General features: G+C 40.8%; 1 protein-coding gene across 1 annotated transcript in view; it reads left to right on the top strand.

Annotated features, from left to right (window-relative positions):
- Positions 1-22,464, top strand: part of trpc5a (transient receptor potential cation channel, subfamily C, member 5a) — a 194,224-nt gene extending 171,760 nt beyond the window's left edge. The window contains 4 exon segments of the mRNA XM_003455011.5: positions 3,324-3,365; positions 5,561-5,650; positions 8,956-9,756; positions 9,759-22,464. Coding sequence (XP_003455059.3) covers positions 3,324-3,365; positions 5,561-5,650; positions 8,956-9,756; positions 9,759-9,983 — 1,158 coding nt within the window. The 3' untranslated portion in view covers positions 9,984-22,464.
- The last annotated feature ends 5,164 nt before the right edge of the window (positions 22,465-27,628 follow it).

The following is a 27,628-nucleotide window of genomic DNA, read 5'->3' as shown; positions in this document are numbered from 1 at the left end:
TTGGATGTGAAACACTTTACTTTTTTCATTTAAAATGATTTAAGCATTAAAAACTACGCGTTTTGAAAAAAGTCGCAGTTTGGGTTTAACTGTTTGGTGCTGCATCACATTGAGACATCTGGTGACTGTGGAGGCCATTTGAGTTCAGTGAACTCATTGTTATGTTCAAGAAACCAGACTTGTGGATTTGATTTGAGCTTTGGGACATGGTGCATTATCCTGCTGGAAGCTGCCATCAGAGGCCTGGTACACTGTGGTCATAACGGGATGGAAATGATCAGCAACAATACTCATGTAGACTGTGGCATTTAACCCTCTAACGCCTAACCTCTTTCTGGCCTCAGAGAGGTTTTTGCAACATTTTTTTAAACATCTGAAATTCCCGTAACTCCTGATCCATTTGTACAATTGAAAGAATTCCAATGCTTCCTGAAAGCAGCAACTCTGCACTTTTCAATGATATTAGGGTCAATACAGTAATCCCAGTCATGGCGTCACAGCAGCCCCGTGAAGACAAAGGTTTGTGGACAGATGAGACAGTTTGGGTTCTTTGTACCATTATTTTTACTGTTTCCTGTGTTATTTGCCGAGATTTGGAAGTGACACCTTGCCTGCGTTTACCGTGACTCTTATATCACTGAAAAGCACAGAGTTGCTGCTTTTAGGAACTGCTGAAATTTTTCAATTAGTTCAGGAGTTACAATAGTTTGTGTTCACAACGGTTTTAATTGGTTAAACAAAGCTCTAACGGACCTACGGACTAACGGACTCACCAGACAGGAAGCTGTTATCCAGTCTTCTGTCCGGTTTCAGTGAGGTGGTGCAAATAACAGTAATAGACTAAGTTTCCTGTTTTTAGCTGACAGGAGTGGCGTCCGGTGTGGTCTTCTGCTGCTATAGCTCATCTGGTTCAAGGTTTGACATGCTGTGCATTCAGAGATCCTTTCCTGCATATCTTGGTTGTAACGAGTGGTTGTTTGAGTTTCTGTTATCGTCCTATCAGCTCAAACCAGTCTGGCCATTTTGATCTGTCTTCCCAGAGAACTGCTGCTCACTGGATAGTTTCTCATTAAACTCTAAATATGGTTGTGTGGGAAAATCCAAGTAGAGTATTAGTTAATCGTCTTTCCTCCTCAATGTGATGCTCATGCTGTTCTGAACAGGTGTATCCAAAAAATGGCCACTGAGTGCACGTGCTGCAGATAACGAATATATTTCCATTTGAAATGCATTATTTTCAAACTCACCTGTATCACAAACACAGATTGTTTTTTCTGACGATTTCATGTTTTGCTGTGAGGCCGAGCAGGCGAACGTGGAAAGCCAGAGGCAGGAAGAGCAGCAGCGCAGACATATGTGACAGTAGATATTACATTAAGTCACACAGCAGGAAAACGAGGAGCTGTCGTGGTGGAGGCGGGAGGTGTTTTGCCAGCTGCAGATTTGTAGTTTTTTTATTATTATTGAATTTGTTGTGATCAGATAACTGTTTAGATCCTGCATTTAAAATCCTCAACTACAAGAACATCAGCACAGAATACACAGAAAGTAAAATGACTCATAATGAAACGGAAAAATTAGATCATATATTTTATCGTGTTTTCTGAGCTTCTTTTTTAAACCTGTTGTCACTTTAGCGCAGTGGTTACTTGTATGGGTTTGATGTGAAAACAATGTTTTCTATACTTTTTTCTGAACTCCTTCAATTGTTTCACCTACATTTATCTATTATTCTATGTGTGATATCATATTGCGAAATCTGCACATATTCGTCTCTGTTTGTCCTCTTGAGTTCAGCAAAGTCTGCAGCAGAGTGTCAAGTCCTGTGTCTTGGGTTTGGTTTGCTGTAGCCCTCTAAAAATAACCTTCATGCTCCCAGCATGCTCGCCTCGATTTAATTTATCATTCGATAAGGTGAGAAAAGCCTTTTATAGAGGAGAGATTCACATTTCTGCTCGTTTCTGCCACTGTAATGGTTGTGATTCTGGATGACAGCACTTGCTAAAGGCCTGAAATGCAAATGAAGGGCATAACTTGGCCCTTTAAACTGTTACATATATAATCGTTTTGAGTGGAGAAAAAATGATTAAGTGAAATTCATTATTCGGCACCTCTCTAGTATGAAGGATTTTAAAAGCTTAATTTTCTTATGAAATTCCCCAAATCAATTTGTTACCTGGCTGCTTTTGTTTCAGTTTGGCACTAGAAGACAGATAAACTCTGTATAAAAATGTCAGATTTATCATCCTGATGATGATCTCTATAAACCGATATGAATATGTATATTTGTGGTTTCTGTTTGTAGTCTCGTTTCTGTGGCACAATCACGTTTGAACAGGCTCGACTAGCTCAAAGGTAAACAGTCTATGTGGAGAACAAAAAGAGGGGACACATTTACAAATTTCCGGGCTCAGTTCGCCAGCTGTCATCCTTTGATTCAGCAAAGTTTTTTTTCTTTCAGTTTACCCGTATTTGTAACAGTGACAGGCAGAAAATTTTGCCCACCTGCTCCAAATTGGGTTTTGTCGTCAGAAGCTAAGTCATTATATTGTAGCCAGAGCTTCCCCAAACTGCTCTGACAACCCAAAAAACTGGATGTGAAACTTCTAAGAAGGGTAATCTAGTGAAAGGATACACTGTAAACAAAGCCTTACTAAGTTTTTTTTTTTTATGAAAAATAAAAAATGAGAAGGAGAAAAGAGGAAAGTTGGTGAATAAAAAAGTGCAGAGGATTAAGTAAGGAGGAAGTGAAGAGGTCGAAGAGTGGTTGGTAAAAGGCCTGGGTCTTATATAGTGCCTCTCTACTCTACCTGGGCACTCGGTGCAACTTTCTATGCTTTATGACAATCCTGTGGAGGTATGGAGTCAATTAGAGAGGGCAGTGGACTTATAGACCACACTGTTCAACACAATCTACCAAAGCACAGAGAAGATTCATGGGTGTAGTGAAGGAGGACATACAAAGGGTAAGTGACAGAGGATGCTAGGGATAGGGTAAGATGAAGGCAGGTGATCTGCTGCGGTGACCCTTAAAAGGCTACAACGGCAAGAAGAAGAAGAAGAGTCAAAAATACTGCAAACCTTAATAAAAAATGGTCCCATAGAGAAGTTGACCCCAAATATACCAAATGAAAGTGTGATTGTTGCCTCCTTATGTAGGCTTTGTTGGTCTTTGGTGGAGAGAGAGTGCGTTCCCTGCGGTCATAAGTGAGGGTACAGTTTAGTTGTAAGGGGGTGTACATTTTTGGAGACAGAGGAATAAAAGAACTTTTTGCTAAATGTGGAAAAATCATGTATTAACGCAACTTTTCTTCTCTTTGCAGGAGCGTCATGCCGACAGTCTGAGGCAGAATCAGCACTACCAGGTGTGTAGTTCCTGCACAGCTTCATGTCTGCATCTTTACTGACACATACAGTAGGAGTGTCCTTACTACTTTTCCCCACACTGCTTTGCCAGCAAACCCAGTACCTTCAGGTTTATAGTCACCGAGTTATATGTAACGTCACCACTTTGTATTACTACTCGGTCTCGCTTCCATTTTTCTGTTTGACTCTTGTCCAAAGATGACCACATCTGGATCCAAAAAGCCAGCAGTTCCATCTGACTGCCATAATGCAAATGTTGAGGCTTCAGCATTGAAAACCAGTGAATCTGTGATCCTAAAGTGTATGATTCAATGGTGCTGTAGGGTTCAGTAAAGGCTTGCTGTTAAAGTCATTGTAATCCAAATGCTCTGAAACATCTTCACTGTTTCTCTTGTACGTCAGGTAATTGATATCACCTGAGAATTTTTTAACGTCCTTGGCCTTAAAAATCACTAGAGAAAATCTTTTTTTTTTTCTTTTTTTCTGTATTTCTTTTACCAGCAGGGAGCAAGCTCGTGTGCTTTTCATCTCTGTAATAGCAAAAGCAGCAGCTGTATGAGTTCTGATGTTAGGTCTGATTACTGTGAATCCAAGTGAATTTGTGTTTTGAGAGTTTTGCTCTACTTTGAGTTACAAAGACAGCGAGCACCTTTTTCAGTAAACGAAACCGTGTATTGTTTTTGGCAGCTGTAACCCTCCATTTGATGTCCAGCTTTAAGGGGATTTTTTCAGTATTAGTAGAGCAAATCAACCAAGACTGAGCTCTTGTATTTTGACACCTCAGCACTGGCAGGGACTACAAACGCAGGAACGCCAGTACTTTGTATTTGGCAGTGCTGATTGTTACTTTGATATCTGTCCATGTTTTTTAAGGTTTGCTGCAGGAATCTGTCCTGCATTTTAACAAGAGTGTGTGGTGTGTCTTGGCAGAGGCGGAGAGTGACAGCATGCCAGACCGTCCTGTTTGGCAGGCACAGGTGTTGACTGTGGGAGGATGCAGTGTGTTAGTGTGTGTGCGCACTGTTGCAGTGTGTCAGGGTTTGAATTGCCACCCACTGAGCACCAAATGCTTGTGAAATTTGTCTTTGGTCTGTAAATCAATGAGGGTGACCCGCCTCATTGGCTGATTACTTAATGAGACAATAACATTTAAATTCCTACACAGGGTTGAATTGTGCTGCATTGCGATGTTCACACAGCTCAGACAGACAGAGCACAACGATAATATGTGAATGAATAAAGATTCAGTGGTTTCAGTACATTAGAAATCAGTAAAAGTCTGTGTATCGTGGAGATGGATTTAGCCAGTATAGTAAGTACTTAGTAAGTTTGTGAAGTTTCTCTTTGTAGGGATTATTTTTTCATCCTTGATTTGGAGGCGATTTGTTTGGAGGGATCTTCAGAGAAGATAAATACAAGCTTAAAAGTCCAAGAACTACAAGGCACTCTCAAGGCTTTTTTTAAAAACCCCAATTTAGCATTTTAACTTAATTCTTCATGGCACAGATTCAACAAGCTGCTGGAAACATTCCTCAGAATGAAATCAGTGCATCCTGTCTTTATTGACATTTTACTCAGCATCCCAACTTTTTTGGAATTCAGGTTGTACATTTGTGTTCATGTTGACATGATAGCATCACACAGTTGCTGCAGTGAATCTCCCGTTCCACCACAGCCCAAAGGTGACTGATGACTCTGGAGGCCATTTGAGTTCAATGAACACGTCGTCATGATCAAGAAACCAGTTTGAGGTGATTTCAGCATTATAAGTGGTGTTTAACCGAAGCTTAAAGGGGTCCGAGGCAGGCTAAAAAAAGATCCAGCACACCATTACACCACCAGCAGCAGCCTGAACTTTTGGTATAAGGAAGGTTGGATGCTTTAATGTTATTTATTCCAAACGTTGACCCTACCAGCTGAATGTTGCGGCAGAAATTGAGACTCATCAGACCTCGCACCAATTTTCCTGAGCTTTTCTTTTCTTTCTTTTCTTCGGTTTTCTGTTCTTAGCTCACAGGAGGTGGTACTCAATGTGGTCTTCTGCTGCTGTAGCTGATTCAACGTTCAATGCGATGTGCTTTCAGAGATGCTCTTCTGTGATTTAGACTTTTTATCAACTCAAAGCAGTCTGGCCATTAACCTCTGATATCAGAAAGGCATTGTATTTTCCGAATTAATAAACTGTCTCCAACAGGAAGTGATCCGGAACCTGGTGAAGAGGTACGTGGCAGCAATGATACGCAGTGCCAAGACAGACGAGGGGCTGACAGAGGAAAACTTTAAGGTGGGTGATCAGAATAAAGACCAAACACCTCTCACATGCTGTAACTAATGAGTGTAAAATCCATCTTTCGTCAGGTTTGCAGCAAATCTGTAGCTAAATGCTGTGAAGCATTTAGCTACAGCAACTGTTTATGTATGTTTGTGCTGCGATAATAGTGCAGGGTTCACTGATACCAGATCCAGAGCTGCTTTTCGTCTCTACTGAGATTTATCAAAAGATTTTTAATAACCACCTTAAATACTTTTTCTCCTGCCCAAAATCTACAGCTCTCATCAATACCAGCCGTTAAGTCAATAACCCTTGAGGAGAGCTTCTTTGCCTTTCCAAAATCTTCTGAGCCATAAATTATTCTGAGCTGCTTTTTCCTCCCGAGTCTGTTTCTCATGAAGCCCTTGGAGCCCAGCCTGGGCTTTGAAGTGGAAAGTTCCTCTGGGTTTTTCAATGCAAAAACAACATCAGGTGCACATCGTACTCAATCACTGTTCACACCCCGAGTGTGCTCGTGTACTTCTGTGTGTATTAATGTAGAATACGGGAGTTGTAATTGTGCAGAAAGTGTGCGTTTGTGTGCTTAAACACGCGTACTAAGATCAGGTGCGTGCTGTAGTCAGTCACAGGGTTTTACTCTCCCCAGTGAAGCATTTGGATCCCATATGGTGAGACAGACAAGTTTTTTTAGTCGAGTTATTTGGGTCTCGTTGCTCTCTGTTTTGCAGGAGAAAAATGCAGCAAACAGCGAGTTACAGTAAACAGAGTGCATGTTTATGCAGGCATTTATGGTAATTTTCTGTATTAAAGCTACAGGCTAAATTCAAGATGCACGTGATCTGAATGGAAATAAACCTCAGCCTCCTCCCTGGTGGATGCTTCACAGCTAAGCAACACAGTGAAAATCTTCCAGTAGTTGTTTTACTTTCTTCTTGGGGGGGAAAAAAAGGAAAGGAAATTCCTCCCCTTCAATGCTTATCCATTTCTAGAAACCAACTGATTTAAGGAATATAATTCGTTTAATCTGTGATGAAATGATTAAAAGGCTAGTCTTTGGAGATGTAGAATCCCATTTTCACAAAATGTCCTAAAGGTCTAAATTTAAAAAGAACAAAGAAACATTACATAATATACAGACTAAATACACAGCTACAAATAACTTGCTCGGCCCCGCCCATCCACATCCACAGCCCCTAGCTATTGTGTAAGAAAACTGGGTACGAAGACCCACATCATACGGATGATGAAGAGAAATTCAAAGCAATTCGAATGTGGATTGTTTGTAACACAAATAAGCAAAAGATTTTGAGTATAAACGAATGGAAACTATTAACAGTTGTTTTTAAAGTAAAGCTGGCCTGAAGCAAAAATAAAAAACAACATGATGGATCTCTAATGGGAACTCTCAGTCAGAAGAAATTGATCTAATTTGTCTCTGTTCCATGAAAATACACCAAAATACAGATATCACATAATGTCTGGGTCGCTATACAGATTTACATTGGACTGTAAACCAATTTTAAAAGAAATGACAGTTCAAATTAACATGAGGATGTGTCCTAGGGCTTTCAAGGTCCTTTGGAAATTGGAAGTGTGGAGAATAAATCAGGATTTCATGGTCTCATGTTACTGAGTGCCTTGTAGGAAGTGGAAAAACCAGGGTTTTAAGGGTTTGACCCATTAAAGACCGTGAAGAATAACGTTTCCACTTCTTCTGCAGTAGCTTAGAATTTCTTCTTTCTTTCTTTACTCAGAGAAAGTTAGCTGCTCCATTGATCTAGCGTTATATTTTGCTGACAATGCCACACAATGGACAGCGTGTGGTATTAGTACTACTCCACTACTTCCACTAAATGTCAGATATTTTGACACAGTGGGAACAATAAATGATCAAAGATTAAATATTCTAAGAACTGAATGTTCTGAGACAAACTATAGTCAGATGTTCAGAAAATAGAACAGGTCTGCAGATTGTTCAGACATATAAGGTCCTGGACTAATCAGCGTGTAACCGATTATGTACTTACACTTGCTGCTCTAAGTCCATATTTGTGTCCACGCCGATAAGTAAGACTACATATATAAAAATGTGAGATAATATTAGATTAATTACTTTTGGAAATGTAATTTATTCTTTGTAATGACTGTCAGATAAATATAACCACAATGTAGACCTCACAATTAAAGACATTAAAGACAAAAACCACAAGAAAGTGCTCTAGTATCATCCACCAAAATCAAATACAACTCAGTGCTAAGTGGCACTCTGGACCATACCACCTGGAATTGTTCTTTACAGTTGTATTGCAAGATATAACACACCTCTGATCATAGGATATTTGCAAAGGTGATACCGGGTACAGGGTGTGAGACATCAGTGAGGATATCTCACCCCTTTCTTGCCACTCGTGTCTCCCAAAATTGGGTCGTACTATGTTGTTGCTGACTTGCAATCTTACTGCCCAAGATGATGTATTCATAACAGTCAAAAAAGTTGAGTTTGGAATCCTGGTCACTTCTCAGCTATGATCATCATCAGTTTTACCAACAAATTTTCCACCAGCAGGAGGAAGCTATATCATTAGTACAGTACAGTACCAATGCTAGCAGGCTATCTAGCTAATAGCAGTTTGATCTTGGCATTGACATAAATACTTGTTACACTGTCATCTTCAGTATAGTTGTACTTGGTGTTAGATGTGTAGCTAGTATACAGTTTAAGAAACTTTGCATAAACCCTGAAGCTTCTGATATTTTAACACTATTGGGTTAACAGACTTACTCATTTTGTCCATGTTAAACCTTTCTGTTCCTTTATGTTAAGCAGTTGAGACGGCACCTAAAAGTTTCATTGATGCCAACTAAACTGAGAATAAATGTTTGCTTCTCGTCATTTTCCCTCCACCGACCCCAGTCTCTTTACGCTCACTTTCAGGATTTCCACTCTGTTTTCCTCTCTTTTTGCATGTCTCTTGACCTTGATCTTCCTCTCTTCATCACCATCCCGCTGAGCCCTCACCCTCCTCTTCACCCTCTGCTTCTACAAACTAATGGTTCACCTCCCCTCTCTCAGCCAGTCATCAGCCTCATCTCTCCCACTTACCCTCCTCACCCTCTTCTTCCCTTTCTGTGTTTTTTCCTTGTTGGTTTTCCTTTGGATATCAGATATTTTTTTATATAGGGATTTAGAATCAACAGTACATCCCTCTGAATGAAAAATAGAAGTGCTACTTTTTTTAAAACCTCAATTTTAGCTTCTTATAGCAAGAAGTGTTATATCCTTAGGATTTACATTGTGGATTCATGTCTATCTTTAGGAGCTGAAGCAAGACATCTCCAGTTTCCGCTACGAGGTCCTAGATCTCCTTGGGAACCGGCGTCCTCCTCGGCGTAACTACTCCTCCTCCAGTGAGACAACAAAAGATGACGGTGCCATGGCATCTGAGGACGACAGCGAGTCAGGTGAAGGCACTGGAGGAGGCCTGGGAGTCCAGAGATCAAAGAGCGTGACCTTCATGACCCCAGCAGAGGACGACACAAAGCCGACACCAACGCTCGGCGTGTCTGCACTGGTGCGTTCTATTTCTGGAATGACGCAGATAGAAAGAGGGGTAGGTGGGGAGGAGCTGGAGGAAGGTATTGAATGGGGGACAGAGGAGGAGGAAGAGGAGGGAAAACCAAAGAGCAATGGGCTGAAGACAACTGTCATCTCTCCATCCTCCACCTCTGTTGTCCCATCGTCATCTTCATCATTCTCTTCAGCGTTCTCATCATCACTTGCTCGTACAAGGAGCCGTCTGCAGCGCCTATCAGGTCCGAGTGCAAAGACGGACTCTTTCAAACGCCTCTCCTACCTGTTCTCCCGCTCCAAACGCAAAGCCCCACCCATGCCTGTCCCTGTTCAGTCCCCAGTCTCCTACACCATCTCTGACGGGTTGCTCCGCCCCTTGGGGAGCCACAGCCACTCCGACTTCGGACTCAGCAACGTGACCAGAAGCGAGACTCACCTGAACGAGATGGGCCGCTCTGTTGACATCAGTAACCCGTCGTTCTCTCCTCGGAGAACGAATGGGCGAGACTCACTTTTGACACTGCCCCTCCCGCCCCCTGCCCCTGCCAATCCCTGCACTGTGCTTCCAACATGTCCGAGTCCAGCTCGCGCCTCCTGGACTCCAGTGAGGACGTTTTCCAGAGTGGAGGCATGGGAGGATCGGGTGATGGCAGCGTGGATGGAGGAGGGGGAGGAGGAGGGGTGATGATGATGGGTGGTTGGGTGGGACCTTGCGATGATGTCATAGAGGACAGCTGCGAGGTCATAGAGGACTCCGTCACTACACAGCTATAGGAGAAAGGGACTACCAAACTGTTTTTGTTTGTTTGCAAAATGGCTGAATATATACAGAGATGGAGAGAGACAGAGAGAGAGGGCGGAGAATTTGGTACAATCCGTTCTAGAACTTACTTGGATGGATTTGGAATTCTGGAATTCTAGAATGCAGCACACCCGAGAATGGAGCAGGTTCTAAGGATTGACTTGATTGTCATGGTAACACCACAGAGGGCATGCTAAAGTGGCAGATGTTCATAGAGACAGTTTGTCTGGTATATTTCAGGGTTTAAACAGACACTTTCACTATTATGTGAAATTTATTGTTGGAAGGTTCTGGAGATAAGTCGCTAATAATTGAGCCAACTTAACTAGCTAGCTGGAACTCAGTTAAAAGTCCGTAAATATCTATTTGGAAAACTTATTCCAGACAATCAAAGTATCTCAAGTTTGACGTTGTCTGGGATTTTTCAGGGTTCAGACACACATGTTTTGCTATCGCATAAACCTCATTGCTTAAAAGTTTTGGAGTTAAGTCGCTATTAATTGAGCTGACTTACCTTGCTTGCGAGAACTCAATAAAACCTGTTTGGAGAATATTCCAGAAATTCAAAGTATCACCAGTTTGCCGTTGTCAGGGATTTTTTAAGATGGAAACACAACACACACAAGTTCACCATTGAGTGAATTCCCAAGACAGCCTAGCTAGCTAGCTAAACACAGATAAATGTCATTTATCATCAGGTTTTCCACAGTATCACAGAAATCCATGTCTGTTCATCCATGGATACATAAGAAACATTCATTGCTAGAATCCAATTCAACAGATGTTTAATTGCCAAAATATAAACTATGTAAGATCATAGCATTTTCTTACTGTTGCTATTACAGTTTCCAAATTATATCACAATGTCAGTTTGAAAATTGCCAAAATATATTTATATATGTTCATGAATAATTGTGAATAAAACACGAGAGAAGGAAATATGAATTTCATATTGCGGTAAAAGTATCTAATTAAAAATATGAGGATGTAAATGAGGATGCTTTTAACAGACAAGGTAAATTACGGGAAAAGTTTGAGGCAGTTTTTCATTGAAAATTTTGTGGCGCTTTGACATGCTGGGGTCCGCATTAAAGGGGTCGGGGAAGATGATGGTTACAATCATCCCAAATAAATAGTTTGCCAAATGGAGCAAAGTATACCTGAGCTACTAAAATACTACGTGTAAGCTCTTGGACAAATTACATTGTTTTATGATGTTAGGAATTATTTCTCCCTCTCGATGGCAGTCTCCGTCTTTTTGTCTGATCTTCACAAACTTCACAAAGCCAGACTGTCTTTATATACATCTGCCATTTTCCACAAATGCCACCATGAGACCAAAGGAGTTCATTTAAAAAGGAGCATACTTTTTTTTCCGAAAGATTAAAACACACATCGTTATTATGGGATTACAAGGATTCAAAGTGACTTTTCAAAAAGGAAATATCCCTGTTTGGAAAGTTTCACATGATGGTTTCTTTCCCTTTAACCAAACTTCGAATCTGTATCGGAATAAAAATGGAATTAAATCATCTTAAAACCAGTGGAATTTGAATTGAACTACACTTTTCCATTCAGCTGAATGGAAGGAGATCGCAAACGGAATAACGTCCCCTTTAACCGTGGAACAATGGATTTAAATTTGACCGAATCACTGGGATGAACAGAAGCAGCTTGGAACCTTTGCTCTGCTGTCAATAGCCTGCACCCTCTCTCTCTGCATCAACAAGGGCCAAGGAACTTTATTTTATCCTAATAACAATTATACTAGTAATAATAATAACGGTAATAATAATAATAAGAGACTTCTATTAATAATAATGAGGACTATTCTGGTTTCTATACACTGTCTTTGCTTCTATTTGAGTTGCCTACGATATCCTGGCTTCTCGTTCAGCTCTTCCTTAATAAGTACACTTTAACCTGGTGAATAATAAGATATTTATTGTGTGGAAGAGGGAGGAGGGATGGATAAATGGGGGTGGGAGAGAGAGCTTAAGAAACGCGGGACGTTTTAAGGAAGGAAGAACAAGGTGAGGGGAAATAAAGGCAGGAGGAATGATTGGAGAATATAGGGAGAGGAAATGAGGCAAATAAGTGAAGGCACATAGATATGCTTGAATGAGGAACAGATGGACTAAAATGGGACGAGTTTGCCTTTCTATCTATCTGGGAAATCTATTTAAAAGGGAAATTTCACCAGAATTTCATCATGACTTTTTTTTTTTTCTCTTGAAGTCGCTTGGTGAGGCGACTTCAAAGGGTTGGCATGAGCAGAGGCTGTTGAATTTTACTCTGGTTAATATACGACTGTCAGCGGTGAAGTAGAGAAATTATGCATGTTTGATCAAAAAAGAAAAAAAAAAAACACCGTTACCTGCAACACACACATGCAAGCACATACACATTCACACACTTAGAAACCAGCTCGTGTGATGAATAGCTGCCAGCTATAAGTACTGGTCTTGTTTTTGTTGTTCTCTCAGCAGGATGACATCAGCTCCTCTTACGTCTTGTTTGATTGTTTTATTCATTTTGTCCGTCCTTGTCCTCTGTTTTTTTCATAAAAAGCCCCTCTGGTTAGGCAGCTGTCTTGGCAGCAGAAAGCCTCAGAGCAGCAATGAATCAGCATTCCAAAATGTCACGACGTCAACCGCTGTGCATCCTGTACTCATAATGTCACGGCCAGAGCTCGGACAGCAGGGGCACAGTTAAGTGCTTAGCAGTGCCAGCCCATCAATTTAGTATTTAATAATCAATTTCTTCTTACTTTGCATTTCAGTAACAGAGGATGACTAATCTGCACGTGACAAACGCTTTAATAATGTGTGATTTTAATACTCGTGTGGAAAAAAAAAACACAGTTGGTCGTTCAAAAACTTTAGACGTACAAGGATGTTTTATTTTTCATCTGAATTAGCAAACATTTCACAATTTGGAATTTGGACATGTCTTTGGTTTCACATTAACTCTTTAGCCCTTCAAGATCTGCTAGGAGTGACCTCTGAAGCTCCTATTGTGATTGGCCTGTTCAGTACCGTCGATTCCTCCGGTGCATTTCCGGCTACTTTTTCGCGGCAGTTTTTGAATTTATCAGTGGGAGAATAGCAATCATCCCCTTAGTATAAGGAATGATGAACATAGCATCAATATAAGGTTTCACAAATGACAGCAGATTCCTGGAGGTAGACTGTTGAAACAGTCAGAATAGAGGTGAGGGAATGTACAAAGGAGTGGGACAAAAATGTTTCCCTCCAAACGAATAAAACAAAACTGCAACAAAGAGGGCACACCCAGGAGGGAGAAAAGGTCCCAACATTTTCCCTTTTTCTATCTGCTGGCACTGAAACATCTGGACACGACCACGCTGTAATCAACCATAATGCAGCAGCACACAAGCACGTCGGCCATGGTTACATCGTAGGCTCTACATAGATTCCCCGCAGAAGTCTAAATCCTCCTCTGCTTTGCATTGCCTTTGTTTTCCTTTTAGACTGCTGCAGCACTTTCTGCTGTGCTAAATCCATTATTTGATGGGTAGTTTTGTTTGTTTAGTTTTGTCTGTTTTGTGTTTTTTATCACTTTCCTTCTTTACCTTTTTCAGTTGTTTTTGAAGGAGACTATTTTTTTTGTTTGGTAGAGTAAACTCAGGCACAACATGAAGTCAGGCTTAACCACAACCCCAGCAGACCAGCTGGTCTTAATGTCAGGCCACATCAGCTGGTGGCTCAGCTGATACCTTGCTATGCATGCCATTGGCAGAACTTATATAGTGTGTGCTATTTAAGCTGCTTTAGCCTGGCTACAGTTGCTGCACATCTGCAAGCTGCTTTGCAACCCTGTCCACTCATAACCCCTCCTTAAATTGATGTGTCTGATGTAATCAATGTCATATTGTTTGTTACTGATAGCTGCTCTGTTCTGTGCTGGTCTGAGGACAGAGCAAATACAAACGACTGCAGATGGAAATAACAATCTTCAGACCCACGGTGTTTCACTGTCATATGTTTTGCTGCCCTATAGATGAAAATGTCAGCTTGTAATAATAAATTTAAAAAGAGGATTTGTCTGTTGCCACTTTAAAGCATGGCAGAAATTTAGTTTGAGTAATTGTAAATGGACTGGTTCATATACTCTGAGCGCTTGGTGCGCTTTACATAACATGCCTCATTCACCTGTTCATACAAGCACTTTTTTATGGTTTTTCTATGCAAGTGCTTTCTATCTAACATTCACACACACTGGCCTGAATGCAGACTGGTGATATACATGGAAATGATGCATCCATGTTTTTAATCACACTAACATAATATTCATGTTGAGTGTCCCCTCCAACATCAGTGTTTACACTGCTTCACCAGAATGCAGCACAAGTTAGCCGCCCCACTATGACTTGTAGTAGTTCCTATGTTTGCCAACTATGCTGCCATCATGTGTATTGTTTGTTTGTTTTGTTTTGTTTTTTACACTATTTTACAGTATAAATGTGATATATACATATATCACAAAGCCTCCTTTAAAAAAAATAGAAGTGTTTTGGAAAGCTGATTCAGTAGCCGGGCCTGTGAATGTTTCCACCCGTCAGTTCCAGCCTCACCTCACTAACAGTTAGACTTTATATCTGCACATTAAAGAAAGTGCATGAAGCCCATGAAAGAGACATAGTTCTTAGTGGATTCGTATTTTAGGATTCAGCCCAGATTGCCGTTATTTTTCTCAATGAAAAGCTTGTAAAAAGCAAGTGAAGATGAATGTCAGTGAAGATGAACTGTGACGTTGCCACGCAGGGCTGGAATTTATGGCCGAACTCTCCTCTCTGATAAACTCAAAGCAAGCTACAGACAGGCAGCACAGAGACCGTGAACCCAGGGGGAGCAACAGCATTTTTTATAAGGCTGACAGCAGCAGTGATGCTTACTGTAATCATAATCAGAAGCTTTTCAAGGAGTCCTTCCTCAAAACACCTTTTTTGTTAACGTACGCATGTCAAAGGCCGGTGACAAAGAGCAAACTAGTACCTGGCCTTCAGTCAGAGCAAAGACAGTTAGGTGACATAGCCTCAAAAGTATTTCATGATATTTCATTTGTGATACTGATGTTTCCGACAATATAGAAAAAAATACTGAATATTTTGTTATGCTTGCAGGCATCCATAAATGTGAGTTAATGAAGGGCATTTTCTTTTCCTGTGAGCTGATGTCATTGATGGCAAACTTTACAGTATAGTGAAATAGCAGTAACAAAGCGTTATATCCAGTGACACAGCCAAATATAAGCACAAGAGTACCTGAGGTAGTGTTTTCCTTGGAAATTTGAAGTAAAAGTACAAAATAACTACTTAATATTTTAGTGTTACAACAATTAAAATAACTTAAAACTGCCGATTGTCTTGTTGTTGAACTGATATAATATGACGTGTGAAAACTAATTCTGTTATTACTGCAGATGATATGATTGGGCACAGCCCTCAGAGGCAGCAAAGAATGGACATAGCTACAGTGACGTCACACACCAGTGTCTGAAGTCCTGTTTTAAAAAGAATACTTTATTAATCCCAGACGACATTATGTAATTTGGAACCAGGTGTGATAAGCAATATAGAAATCCCACTGAAACTGCCTGCTAATTGGCTGATTGACATGTCTTATATATACTACCATGCATAATCCCTCCCTTTGTGTAACTTAGATTCCCCAGAATTTACAAATGCATTTAGTGTTTTATTTAGTATGATCTGAAGTGAATGAGCACATCAGGATTCACCAGGAAAGGTTTGCAGAGGTCAAGACCAAGGACTGTTTACCCCATTGGCTTCTATAGGGTTGAAGATTATTTTTTTGTAGTATCGCCCCCTGCTGGTGATTAAAAAGAATGCCGATCTAAGACTGCGAAGATATTTGCTTCACATTTCAGACAATTTTTTGCTTGTTTTGGCTCTTTGTTTTGAAATGATTTCCATCTTTAACCTTGTCTATCTCAGTGCATCACTCCTCTCATAAAGTCCTACCTGACCAAATGGTGGGGGAGATGAACATTGTGACATTTGTAGATCGAAGGTGCATAAAGAGGAGAAAAGCTCTCAAAAGGTCAAAGCAACCAGCAACATTCGCGGTATAAAGATCACCTTCATTGCTTACAGATTCTATCAGGGCTGTCAAGTTTATGTGTTTGTGTTGAAATCCAGTATTTTCATTTCAGACCACTGCACACTTGGGACGTGTTTCACTTTTCTTCGATTTATAGGTGGTAAAGTTGTGCAAACGACAAATTTAAAATCTTTGACTCTGCCCTCATGCTCACAAAGTCTTAAAGCTACACCAGTCAATAGGAAAGACTGTGCAATATGAATTGCATAGTTATTGGTAGAAAAAGTTGCTATTTGTCTGCCGGGTGTGCAAATGACTGCACACACACTCCCCATGAAAATGCTAAAAAGTGATAATACATCAGTGGTGTGTTTTCAGGTTGTTGCACTACCCTCAAGTGGCCCAGAGAAAATCAATTAATCCAGCTCTAATGCATCGGGATATTAGAAAAATGTGGATTAATATTTGAATAATCTTTTGATCTTGTGTGAGGCTTCAGGCATTTAATAAATCAATGTTTTGATCAGCTGGCTCGCAGACTGGACTTACACTGAGCGGGAAGGAGTTTAGGAAATGTAATGGCTTCTAAAAACGCTCCTTAAAGTAATAATCAGCATCAATGATTGCATCAGTGGAGGAAGTAAAGCTCTGCATGATCTGCAGTGAAAATAAGAACCCGGAGGAAACGGAGGGCACAAGTAGAGGTGCATTTTGTTAAACAAATCTTAACATTCAAACTAAACACAACAGAAAGGACAAATCTAAACTAAGGTACAACCCAGGGTCGGCGCCATGAGAGAGATTAAGCTGAAGAGTTGAAGGGTGGGTGAAGGATGTAGACGATCGGATAAAGACTGAAAGGAGAACATAAACAAAGGCCGCTACACTCCACGTGGAGTCGCACTTATGGCTGCTGAAGGGTCTCTTAATTAAAAGTTAGGGTAAACACTGCAGCTGCAATTCTAAAGACGGTCACAGCAACTTATAATCAGCAACTGCAGCGACTTATACAACTCCGTGATGGGTGGATGCAGTCATGTCCATAACCTGCTTATGCTGTTACAGATTCATTCAGGTGTTCCTACAGATCCAACTTCCCTTCAGTTCAGTTTAATGTGATTTAGATATCACAAATCCACATCAACAGTGGACTCAAACCGCTCTTTCCTGTAAAGTAAAGAACCTACAGTATTAGATCGAAAACCCCAGAAATCGGACGACCCCCTAAGTGGACCACTTGTCAATGTTATGAAGGGGCCAAGTCACTTTTAACAGGAACAGACCTCCAACTGAACCAGGCTCAGGGAGGGGCAGCCATCTGCTGTTACCGGTTTGGGTCGAAGGCATAGAGGAGACTCAAAAAGGGAGACCATTCTTTTTTTATTTATGTATATACACAGTTTGATTTTGCTTATATCTGCAACATGAACTTGAATCCAATTGGGTGGAGTTTCAACCACACAAAATAGGTGCTGCACCTTCAGGGAGTCCAATTAGTATACTCTGTGTTGGAGTGCTTTATAGGCCGCTTCCACTAATGAGTTAAAAGGAGAAATGGGGTGGCTGTAACGCAGGAGGTAGAGCAGATCATTTCTTCTAATCGGAAAGTTGTTGGTTCAGTCCTTGGCTGCATGCCAAATATCCTTTGGCAAGTTGCTAACCCCTAGTTGTTCTCCGATGCATCCATCGAAGCATGAATTTGTGTGAACGTTAGAAAGCGCTTACATAGAAAAAGCTGCCCATCCAGTGCTTGTATGAATGAGTGAATGAGACAAGATGTATAAAGCGCTTTGAGTGCTCAGGTAGAGTAGAAAAGAACCAGTTCATTTACCAAATGTGTAGGGGCAGAACTGGAACTGGGCTTAAATGCACAGAGAGAAGCAAGGACGAGGTGAAACTGTTCAGGGGCAACTCTTGACTTTAACTTGACACTGTGGTGAGTTTGAGAATTTAGATAAACTGACAAATGCTCAGAACTGGAAATATCACAGCTGATTTTCATTTCAACCATACTGCCTCCACTTTAGCTTCTTGCCCCCCAAAATTCCCTTGCAGGCAGTCTTTATCCTTCAAGCTCAGGTCCTCTACCAGAGGCCTGAGAGCTTGAGGGTCCTGGACAGTATCTTTGCTGACCCTAGGACTGCACTCTTCTGGAAAGAAGCCACGGAGTCAATGCCACACTCCAGGCCCAGGCCATACTCGCCACAGCTGTTTCTGTATACAAGATGGCCACTCGATTATGGTGTTCCATGTATGCCCTACCTGCTAGCATCTTGCACCCTGCTGTTATGTGGAGGGTGCAATATATAAAGGGAAACTGTGATGATGAATAAACAAAAGGGTAATCAGGGCAGAGTGGAGACACCTTAAAAGCAAAACTAAACACAAGGCACTAGAAACATAAACATACTGTAACTCAAGTAAAACAGGCAGTGTCCTCCTGTGGAAAGAGAGAGCACTGGCCAGTATGTCCTCCTATCTTGATATATTTATATATTTTTTGGACCACATTTAGAGAAGTGCATGGATTACTAGATCTCCAGTTAACACGTTTGCATAAGCACTAAACACAGTGCGGTTTGTTCATAAAACTAACCTGCCCTCCATCTGTCACCATGCTTCACCATTATCATCCCCAGCCTATTTATTTGTGAATGCAACTCTGAAAAGATTTAACATTTAAAACAAAAAATAAAATTAAGTGAGGGATTGAAAAAGTCAGCATCATGTTAACCACACATGAAGGCCGATAACCCAGAAAGCAGAAGTGGAAAGATTTTTAAAAAAAAACAAGACAGGATCCTCGGTTACCATGGCAACCAGCCTGCATGACACCACCCCATAATCTGTTCAGGTCTCATAATGTGCACTGAAATTCTGACTGTTACTTACCACAATAAAATAAAATTGCAACATTGCTGCCATTGTTGCACCAATCAAAGGCTTTTATTCTGAAATGTAAAGTCTGAGTGAAGACACTCGCAGAGGAGCATTGATAATTTGATAAAGTCACTGCAGTCATGTGTGTGCTGCTTTTAAAAGATTTCAGATCACACCAGACTCAACAGGCCACACATGCTATTTGGCAGAGCATTAATAATCAATCACTGTGGTAGATCAATATCAGTAATGCCTGTCTGTTCTCCAGAGTGTGTGTGTGTGGCCATGGTGTAATTGATCCAGCCAGAATCCATAATTAGATTCTGTTTTGCTCCTGATTAATAGGTATTGACTTGGTTAGAGTTGTACACAATCAATAGGTGTGTGTTTAGATCTTAAATTGTGTCATTGTGAGGACCAAGTTTGGGAGTTTTGGGATATTTGTGGAAGTTGAGGGAATTTTGACAGCTCTGATGAGGGTTAATGTTGATTTTAGGGTTTAGAGTAAAACCTGGTTGGGTATTTGAATTTGAAGTGGCATTCAGTTGTGATAATCACATGAACAGTGTCCTCACAAAGCCAGAGATATAGACATGTGCCGGTCCAGGAGATAGAGAGACTGAGATATAGAGAAACAAGCAGAGCATCATTGAAGAGGATATATGTTCTAAGTGGACATGCAGTGATACACTGTGGGGTATAAAAATAGAAATCAAGCATTGGTGAGGATGGGAGGAGACGCGTGATTCATCTTATGCATTATTCACTCATACGGCCACTGACCGGCTGCAGGTTTGACTGTGAATTGCTTGAGGCAGCCGCAGCCTCCAGTCCACTTTAATAACCCTGGTTGAATGTGAATCACATGTACAGAGAAACAGCTTTGTCTCAAGCAGCAACCTCTGAGGCTAATAAAGTGACAAGAAGTGCTAAAAAATGCAGTTCCTCCGACAGCCACTTGAGGCTGAATCCAAAGATAGACTTCTGTGTTAAAAGCACTACAGCATTAAAAAAGCTGGTTTACAGCCCAGAATGAAAAACCATTTGGGCTTTTATTGATTCTTAACAAGAGTACAGAGGGTCAGTTATTTTGTAACTCATCAATCTGGGCACAGGAGTTAGGCAGGATTTAGTAGACCGCTCCCTGCCTGCAAAATCTCACTCGCACTAATTAAAGTCAGTAGACTGGATCTCTCTGTGCCTGTGCTGCCGGTGCCTTGAAACAGAAGCATCTGACGTAATATAGATTGCTCCAAGAAGTTTGCACTACAGGTTTAGTAAGTGAAATTTTAAGATTTTATTAGTATTTATTAGCAGGTAACTTATAAATTCACTGCCCCTCTCCTGGCTCAAAACCCCCCAACATGGTGTAAAATGTGTAGTCCAGTGAGTGTTGTCACAGTGGCTCCATTCATATTTTAATGCAGTTTATCCTTTGATTTACTGTTACAGGCCTTAATAGTGTGTCCGTGTAAAGGAGAGACAGTTTTTTGTTACATTTACACAGGACACATGTTTGTCCATTATTACCAATAAAAATGTGCTTCAAATATAGGGATTATACATAAAAAGCAGTAAAGAGCTGTTTTAAAGTTGCTATTGGTCAAATTTATGGTGACTGTATAGCAAGTTTCTGAGTTATGTGGCAAAACACATTTTAGAGTTGTTGGGCATTTAGATTTTCATATTAAAATTAGTTCTAATGTCAAGATTTATAGGAAAACGCATGACTAAAAAACGGTTGAGTTAACAAATGAAACTTGACGTCTTATTGAAGTCAGATTCAGAAAGTTCCAAAAGGGCACAAGGCCAAGAAACAAGAATACACAATGCTGACATAAGATCTGACAAAAGACAAAGGGAGACTGCGACTCAGTATACACAGAAGGGGAATCAGGGCAGAGTGGAGACTCCTGGAAAGTAAAGCTAACCAAAAGGCACCAGAAACGTAGCTTAAAGTGAAACAGAGTGGCTAACTTTATGCAAGGGAAAGACACAGGAGGACAAATACAGAGGAGAACATGATTAACTACTAAAGTAGAAGCGAATACTCAAAATACTAGACATACCTCTGAGCTGAAAAGTAAAAACAAAACAAAAACACCCATCTGAAAACAGAAGACAGTTAATATCATTCATAACCAAAAACCAAGATAAAGCCAAAATTCATAGAACATGGACATTTAACCTGATTCATATATTCAGGCTCACATAAATGTATCTCCATATTTACATGCAGAATCACATGCAAAGGGCAAGATTTCAGTTTTCCACAAATCTCAAATGTGTCGACTGATCACATCTGAGATTTGACAAGTGCCACACTTGGAAGATAGTCAGTGCTCTGCGCTTCATACTGGAATGATGTGCATTCCCACAGTAAGATGGTTTCATTTAGATTGTAATTTAGGGTTTTCATTCACTATTATAGGAAGCAGGTACAGGAGTGAGTCAAAGGTTTGCAGAAAGGATGTACTTGTATTAGGTCTCAGAAGCAGGTTTTGTTTTTTGCTTCATGGCATCATGTTATCAACAGTCGGCTATCGTCATAGAAAAGACAGGCCGACTAGATCATGTCTCACTCCTTACTGTTTCTTTTTAATTAGATTGTAAAAAAGAATTTAAAAAAGTACAGTTAACAGGAAGTTTCTGCCAAACTGCTCAACAGCCATGAGTTTGGCTGCTTATGAACATATCAGCCTGTAGTTTTGTGGGTAACTCTCATGCATTTCCTCAGCCAATCATTTGTCATTCATTAGTATCCTTCACTCTCATTAGAGTTACTCCAATTGCCTCAAAGTTAAAATTAGTTAAATTAGAGTGCTCACCTTGTTCTTGTCACCAGATAGCAGGTTCTTAGTTTTGTGTTTTTTTTGGTCCCCTGTCATTGCCAGAAGTCTCTGGTCACCCCCCTGCTGCTGTTCCCTTCCTGTCTATATGCACAGAAAAGCCAGTGACTGAAGGTAATGAGTTGTTTTACACTAATATCAGGACTTCCATACATCAGTCCACTTATCTAACGAAGAGTGATGGTGGTATTGGGGTCTATCCTGGTTGTCACAGAGTGGGACTAACGGCAGGTCATCAGTCAGTCACTGGACTATCTGGCTAAATAGAAATGAGCATTAACACTAAAACTGTCTCCAGTTTCCTGCATCAATCAATAATCAGTTTTCTGCACGTGTCACAGAGGTTGCTGCTGCTACTCATCACACGAGCACTTTCTCACATGCACACACAGTGACAAACAAATACACAAGTACACATGGTACACATACAGTATATGAGTATATCATTCAGGTTCCCCTCTCACCTTCTAAAGGGATTTTGAGCTTTAAGAATAAGAAACCTGTCCTTGTTTTGTTTTTTTCTTTTCTTTGTTTTTATGGATTTCCACTTGGATGAATGTATGACTGTGTTATTTTTCTAGAACCGGACGGCTAGCGCACGTTGTTGACTCTTTAATAAAGGCATCCTTAGAAAAGTGGGCTGTGGTCGGGCTGTTTCTTTGACTTTAACATGTGTCTGAGACTTTTTCCTTTTCAGTTATCCCACAGGAAAGGACGTAAGGGTCAAACTTGAATTTTAAAACGACCTGAAATTGTGAGACATTTGATTCTCAATCATTAAAGCCGCATTGGAGCTCTGACAAACTGCAAGGTATCTATTTTTGCAGCCAAAATAGAAGCCTTAAAGATATGAAATTCCACCACTGGGAACAAAAATATTATACAAAGTTTATAGATCGATTCATGCTTTCTCACTCATTCTGTCACCCCGTCCTGTTACCATTTTAAAATCTGCTAAAATACAAATTAGAGGTACTTATTCTTTTTTCTTCCAAATTATCTTCACAGAATTGCAAAAACAAGTGTAAACATCATCTTTGATGGCAAAAGAACAGAAATATGAAGAGTAGTTCTGAGAGATTCTGCAGAGGCTGATGAGGGTTTAATTGAATTGATGCAACCAGAGAAGAGACCGAGAAGATCAACGAACCAAAGCTACGGCAGCGATTGGGACCCAAACACCTGCCACGAGTCTATAAAGCCAGCTGTGAGTTTAAATGTGCACTCACAAAAGGCACTTTTAACAGGAACACTTGTTTTGTCTTTTCTGGCGCCGCGGCTCTGGTTATTTTTAGAGGCGCTTGGAGACGAGGAGGACTCACTCTGAGATTTAATTGACATCCTGTCGGGTGTTTCTAGGTGCCTGACTGCATGACTTTTCTCCTGACAGAACGGGTGCAGCGAGTCGTAAGAAACCCGCTCACCATAAAAGACTCTGGGTGTGGTTTCTAATGCCAAATATAACCTGGCTGAGCCATGTAAATCAGATCAAGATGAGCTGACTTCCTTATGTAAGAGGTGGGAGTTGTTAATGGAGCGCACAGTGCTGTCAAAGAGCTTTTCATTTACTTTTGCATATTCAGTGGTGTTGCACTAAAAGCCACATGTGGGGCTTTAAAAAAAATTATTCATTTATAATTCTTCAAGCTATATTGTGTTATGATTTCCACCAACTACAATTAATTTGTCAGAATGCCTTACAAATAAGACATTTCAGCCACTTTTCAGGTTTGAAAGTGAAGAATTTAAACAATATTATAGGGCGATCGTGGCTCAAGAGTTGGGAGTTCGCCTTGTAATCGGAAGGTTGCCGGTTCGAGCCCCGGCTTGGACAGTCTCGGTCGTTGTGTCCTTGGGCAAGACACTTCACCTGTTGCCTACTGGTGGTGGTCAGAGGGCCCGGTGGCACCAGTGTCCGGCAGCCTCGCCTCTGTCAGTACGCCCCAGGGTGGCTGTGGCTACAATGTAGCTTGCTGTCACCAGTGTGTGAATGGGTGAATGACTGGATATGTAAAGCGCTTTGGGGTCCTTAGGGACTATTAAAGCGCTATATAAATACAGGCCATTTACCATTCTAATCTAGTTTCTAATTCTAAAGTAATGGCCCAGTCCCACTAGACCGGGGGTATCAAACATAAGACCAGCAAAAACTCCAATTTACCTCACTGGGTGGTTTTTTTTTAAAATTTGAAGGTGGGCATAAATTTTACATGTACAACAATATTTTCTTAGGTTTTTGCTGCTGATAAAGACCTCCCCCTTGGGCACTGAGACTACATCAAAGTAATTAAGTGATAAACATTTATATGACAGAAAGTTCCTTTTTCCCCCCACAATCTATTGTAGTAATATCTGTGTTTTTACAATGGATCCACAAAAATGGGCATTTTCAGAAACTTTGTGTTTTATAATGACAGACAGTCTGACCAACCAGCTACCAGTGCCAGTGTATTTTCTGTAATTTTACACATTTATTTCTTACAGTTTAAGCTGAAGGAGACGTGCTGAGAGATTTTATTGACTCCAGCAGGATTTCTTTATCATGTAGAAAAACTGAGATGTTCTGATGAAATTGCATGTGTTTATCTTAGAGACCAAAGCCGGCTGTATGCGGCCCACGATGTAAAATTAGTTTGACATCTCTCCACTAGAGTAAAAATAAAATGACAATCTCCTGGCAACTAGGAAAGAAATCAATGGTCGCCTGGTACATTGAAGTTTTCCACATTCAGCCACTAGTTGTAGGTATCTGCACTAACCAGTTCACCTGCAGGTGACCAGTTTCAATTAAGTCGGTTGCACAGGTTGCCTGGTTGTTGGCAGATTGCTGATAATTGCAGTTAATCTGAGTCTGTCTCTGCTGATTAGTGCAGTTCAGTTTTATTTATTTAGCACTAAATTGCAACAACATTTAAGGTGCTTTATACTGTAAGCTAAAGACCCCCTTGGCAACAGTGGCGAGGAAAAACTCTGTTTTAACAGGAAGAAACATGTTGAACCACTTTGCAGTGGGGAACACTACTAGTCAACTGGTTTTATTCTGATTATATTCCTATATAACAGCAAGGTTACTAAGCACTGTTGTCAATTTACAGTTTAATTGCTGTCCTGCAGCAACTACGTCAGCAACTCCGTTCTGAATCTGTTTCAAATCTGTGAGCTGAACTCTGAAAGTATTTACTGTATGTGTATTTGATTTTCAGCAGACAGCAGATGATCACTGTGTTATAACTAACAGTGATAATGATAGCAGACTTGCTTTTTTTATCGCTGTCTCAATGCAAAGTTGCTTTTTGAATAGCAACAGATTGCACGTTGTTGATAGTTTGCTGCACACAGTGACAAATATTTTTGCTTGTGCTGCCGTCTCCAACCACTGTTTTCGCTGTTGTGACTGCAATATGAAAATTCTCCTGATGGGTTTATGACCTCAGTGGCTGCTTTCAATGATTACTTGATAGAAATGTCCGTAAACTTTTTGGAAATTATGTTCCACTTGTAGATTACTGAGAGCACAACAAGGAGAGACTGAACTACTGTTAATGTCATTCATTCACAGCTCATGTCGATACAGACGAGATGAAGGATTCCCAGGAAACGCTTTTTAATTTCAATTTTTCTGTACGAGTCTGACGCTTGTTAACATGGATACACACAGTTAAAATGTAACCGCCACCTCATTTGAAACCAGCTTTTTTTGGCTCCCCTCTTCTTCACACAGCGTCACAGTGGTGGATGGGTCCAATATATTTGATTTGGCACAGAGTTTTACACCCAACGGCCTTCCTCATGCAGCCCTCCCAGAGGTTTGTCTCCTCCCAATCTTGAATCAGGGAGCTTTTGTGTTTTGGGCAAATGCATTAACCACTACACTAAACTGACTATTGCTATAAACCAATATCCCCCTCTGAAGAGAAGTATTCACAGCTCCCTCACAGGGTCCATGTGATGGCAATAAAACTCCTTTACATTAGCAAGTGGACATCATGTGGACTGCCTCCTCCTGGTTCTGTCCCAGCAGCTCCATCACCTATCACATTTCCTTTCCAGTGACAATACATATGACTTACCCTCTGAAAAAAAATTAAAGGAACATTTCAGAGTATATTAGAATATAGCATCCAGTTGGATAAACTTCTGGGATATTGACCTGGTCAGTTCAGTAGCAGAGGCAGTTGTTAATCAGTCTTAGTTTGCATTTGGCCACGGTAGCAAACTGAAACTGATTACCACCTCATGCAGTTGCATGAAGTGATACCTTGACCCTACACAGGTTGCACCGGTGTTCCAGCTCCTCCAATTGCTAGAAGGTTTGAAGGCGAAGGAGTTTCTGGGAGACAGGCAGTTACTTTAGGAGAACCAGCCAGAACTGTAGAAGGTCCTTAACCCACCAGCAGGACCAGGACAGGGTGAGCACAGGCAGAGCTACAAAATGACCTCTGACCAAACAAACAGACTTCACGAAGGTGGTCTCCCAGCATCCTTACAGGCACCGTGGAGCCAGATTTGCATTTGCTATAGAATACCGGAATTGGCAGGTCCACCTGTGCTCCTCACAGATGAGAGCAGGTTCACCCTGAGCACATGTGACAGATGTGAACAGGTCTGGAGAAGTCATGGAGAACATTATACTGCCTGTTATATTGTTTACCTTGACAGGTTTGGTAGTGGATTAGTGATGGCTGAGGAGTCATATCCATGGACAGACCTCTTCCAGCTAGACTATGGCACCCAGACAGCCATTAGGTATCAGGATGATATCCTTGGACGCATAGTAAGCCCCTATGCTGGTGCAGTGGGTCCTGAGTTCCTCTTGATTCATGTCAATGTCGGGCCTCATGAGGAAAGAGTATGCAGGCAGTTTATGGAGGATGAAGGAGTTGATTCCATTGACTGTCCAAACACTCTTGTGACCTAAACCCAACAGATCAACTCTGGGCCATTATGTCCCAGCCCATCCAACGCTACCAGATTGCAGTTAAGCCGTTCAGGAGCTTGGTGATCCTCTGGTCCAGATCTAGGAGGAGATCCCCAAGGACACCATCCGTCATCTAATTAGAAGCGACACCAACATTGTCATGCACACATACCAGCACACATAGGCCGTACAGACGGACCATTTTGAGTTGCTGCAATGAAATTTTGGGAAGATGGACTAACCTGCCACATCATTTTTCTCTCTGATTTTCAGGGTCCCTTTGAATTCAGCCCTCTTTAGGTTGATAATTTTCATTTCCACCAGTAAGATCCTAACAAATGATCCAGTCTATATAACTACTTGTCCAGCATGATTCTCTTTTCTCAAATGATATCTGATGTGTTTTCTGAATGGTCCTTTAATTTTTTCGAGTAATGTGGCATTGTTCCTTGTTCCACACAAACTTTGTGTTTGTCTCATTTACTTTGTTGGGTTCTGGTTAACCTATTCAAAACTATCGTGTAAGAAACATTTAAATAGAGGAGTAAACCGGGGGGAGAGGGAAGAAGTAAGAGAAGCAGAATTTATGAGAAAAAAGGAGGATTACATGATTTAATATAATAACAAGGTGGAAGAAACTGATAAAACAAGGTTTTTGTTTAGTTTTGGGGGGGTTCTAAGATTTGCATCGCTTGACTTTGAACAGGTTTGATTATTTAGATCTTCCTCTGCTGATAGTTTTCACACAGTTTCTCTATTTTTTTAATCATAAAATGGTAAGAAATCCATCCAGTTTTTCTTCTGTATATCATCCTCTTTCCTACACGTTTTCTCTTTTGTTGTTGTTGTTGTTTTTGCCTGTAATGACCCAATATACTGCCTTT

This window comes from Oreochromis niloticus, linkage group LG3 (assembly GCF_001858045.2).
Source record: "Oreochromis niloticus isolate F11D_XX linkage group LG3, O_niloticus_UMD_NMBU, whole genome shotgun sequence".
Taxonomy (NCBI): domain Eukaryota; kingdom Metazoa; phylum Chordata; class Actinopteri; order Cichliformes; family Cichlidae; genus Oreochromis; species Oreochromis niloticus.
Note: the sequence above shows the minus strand (reverse complement) of the source record. Positions and strands in the feature narration are given on the sequence as shown.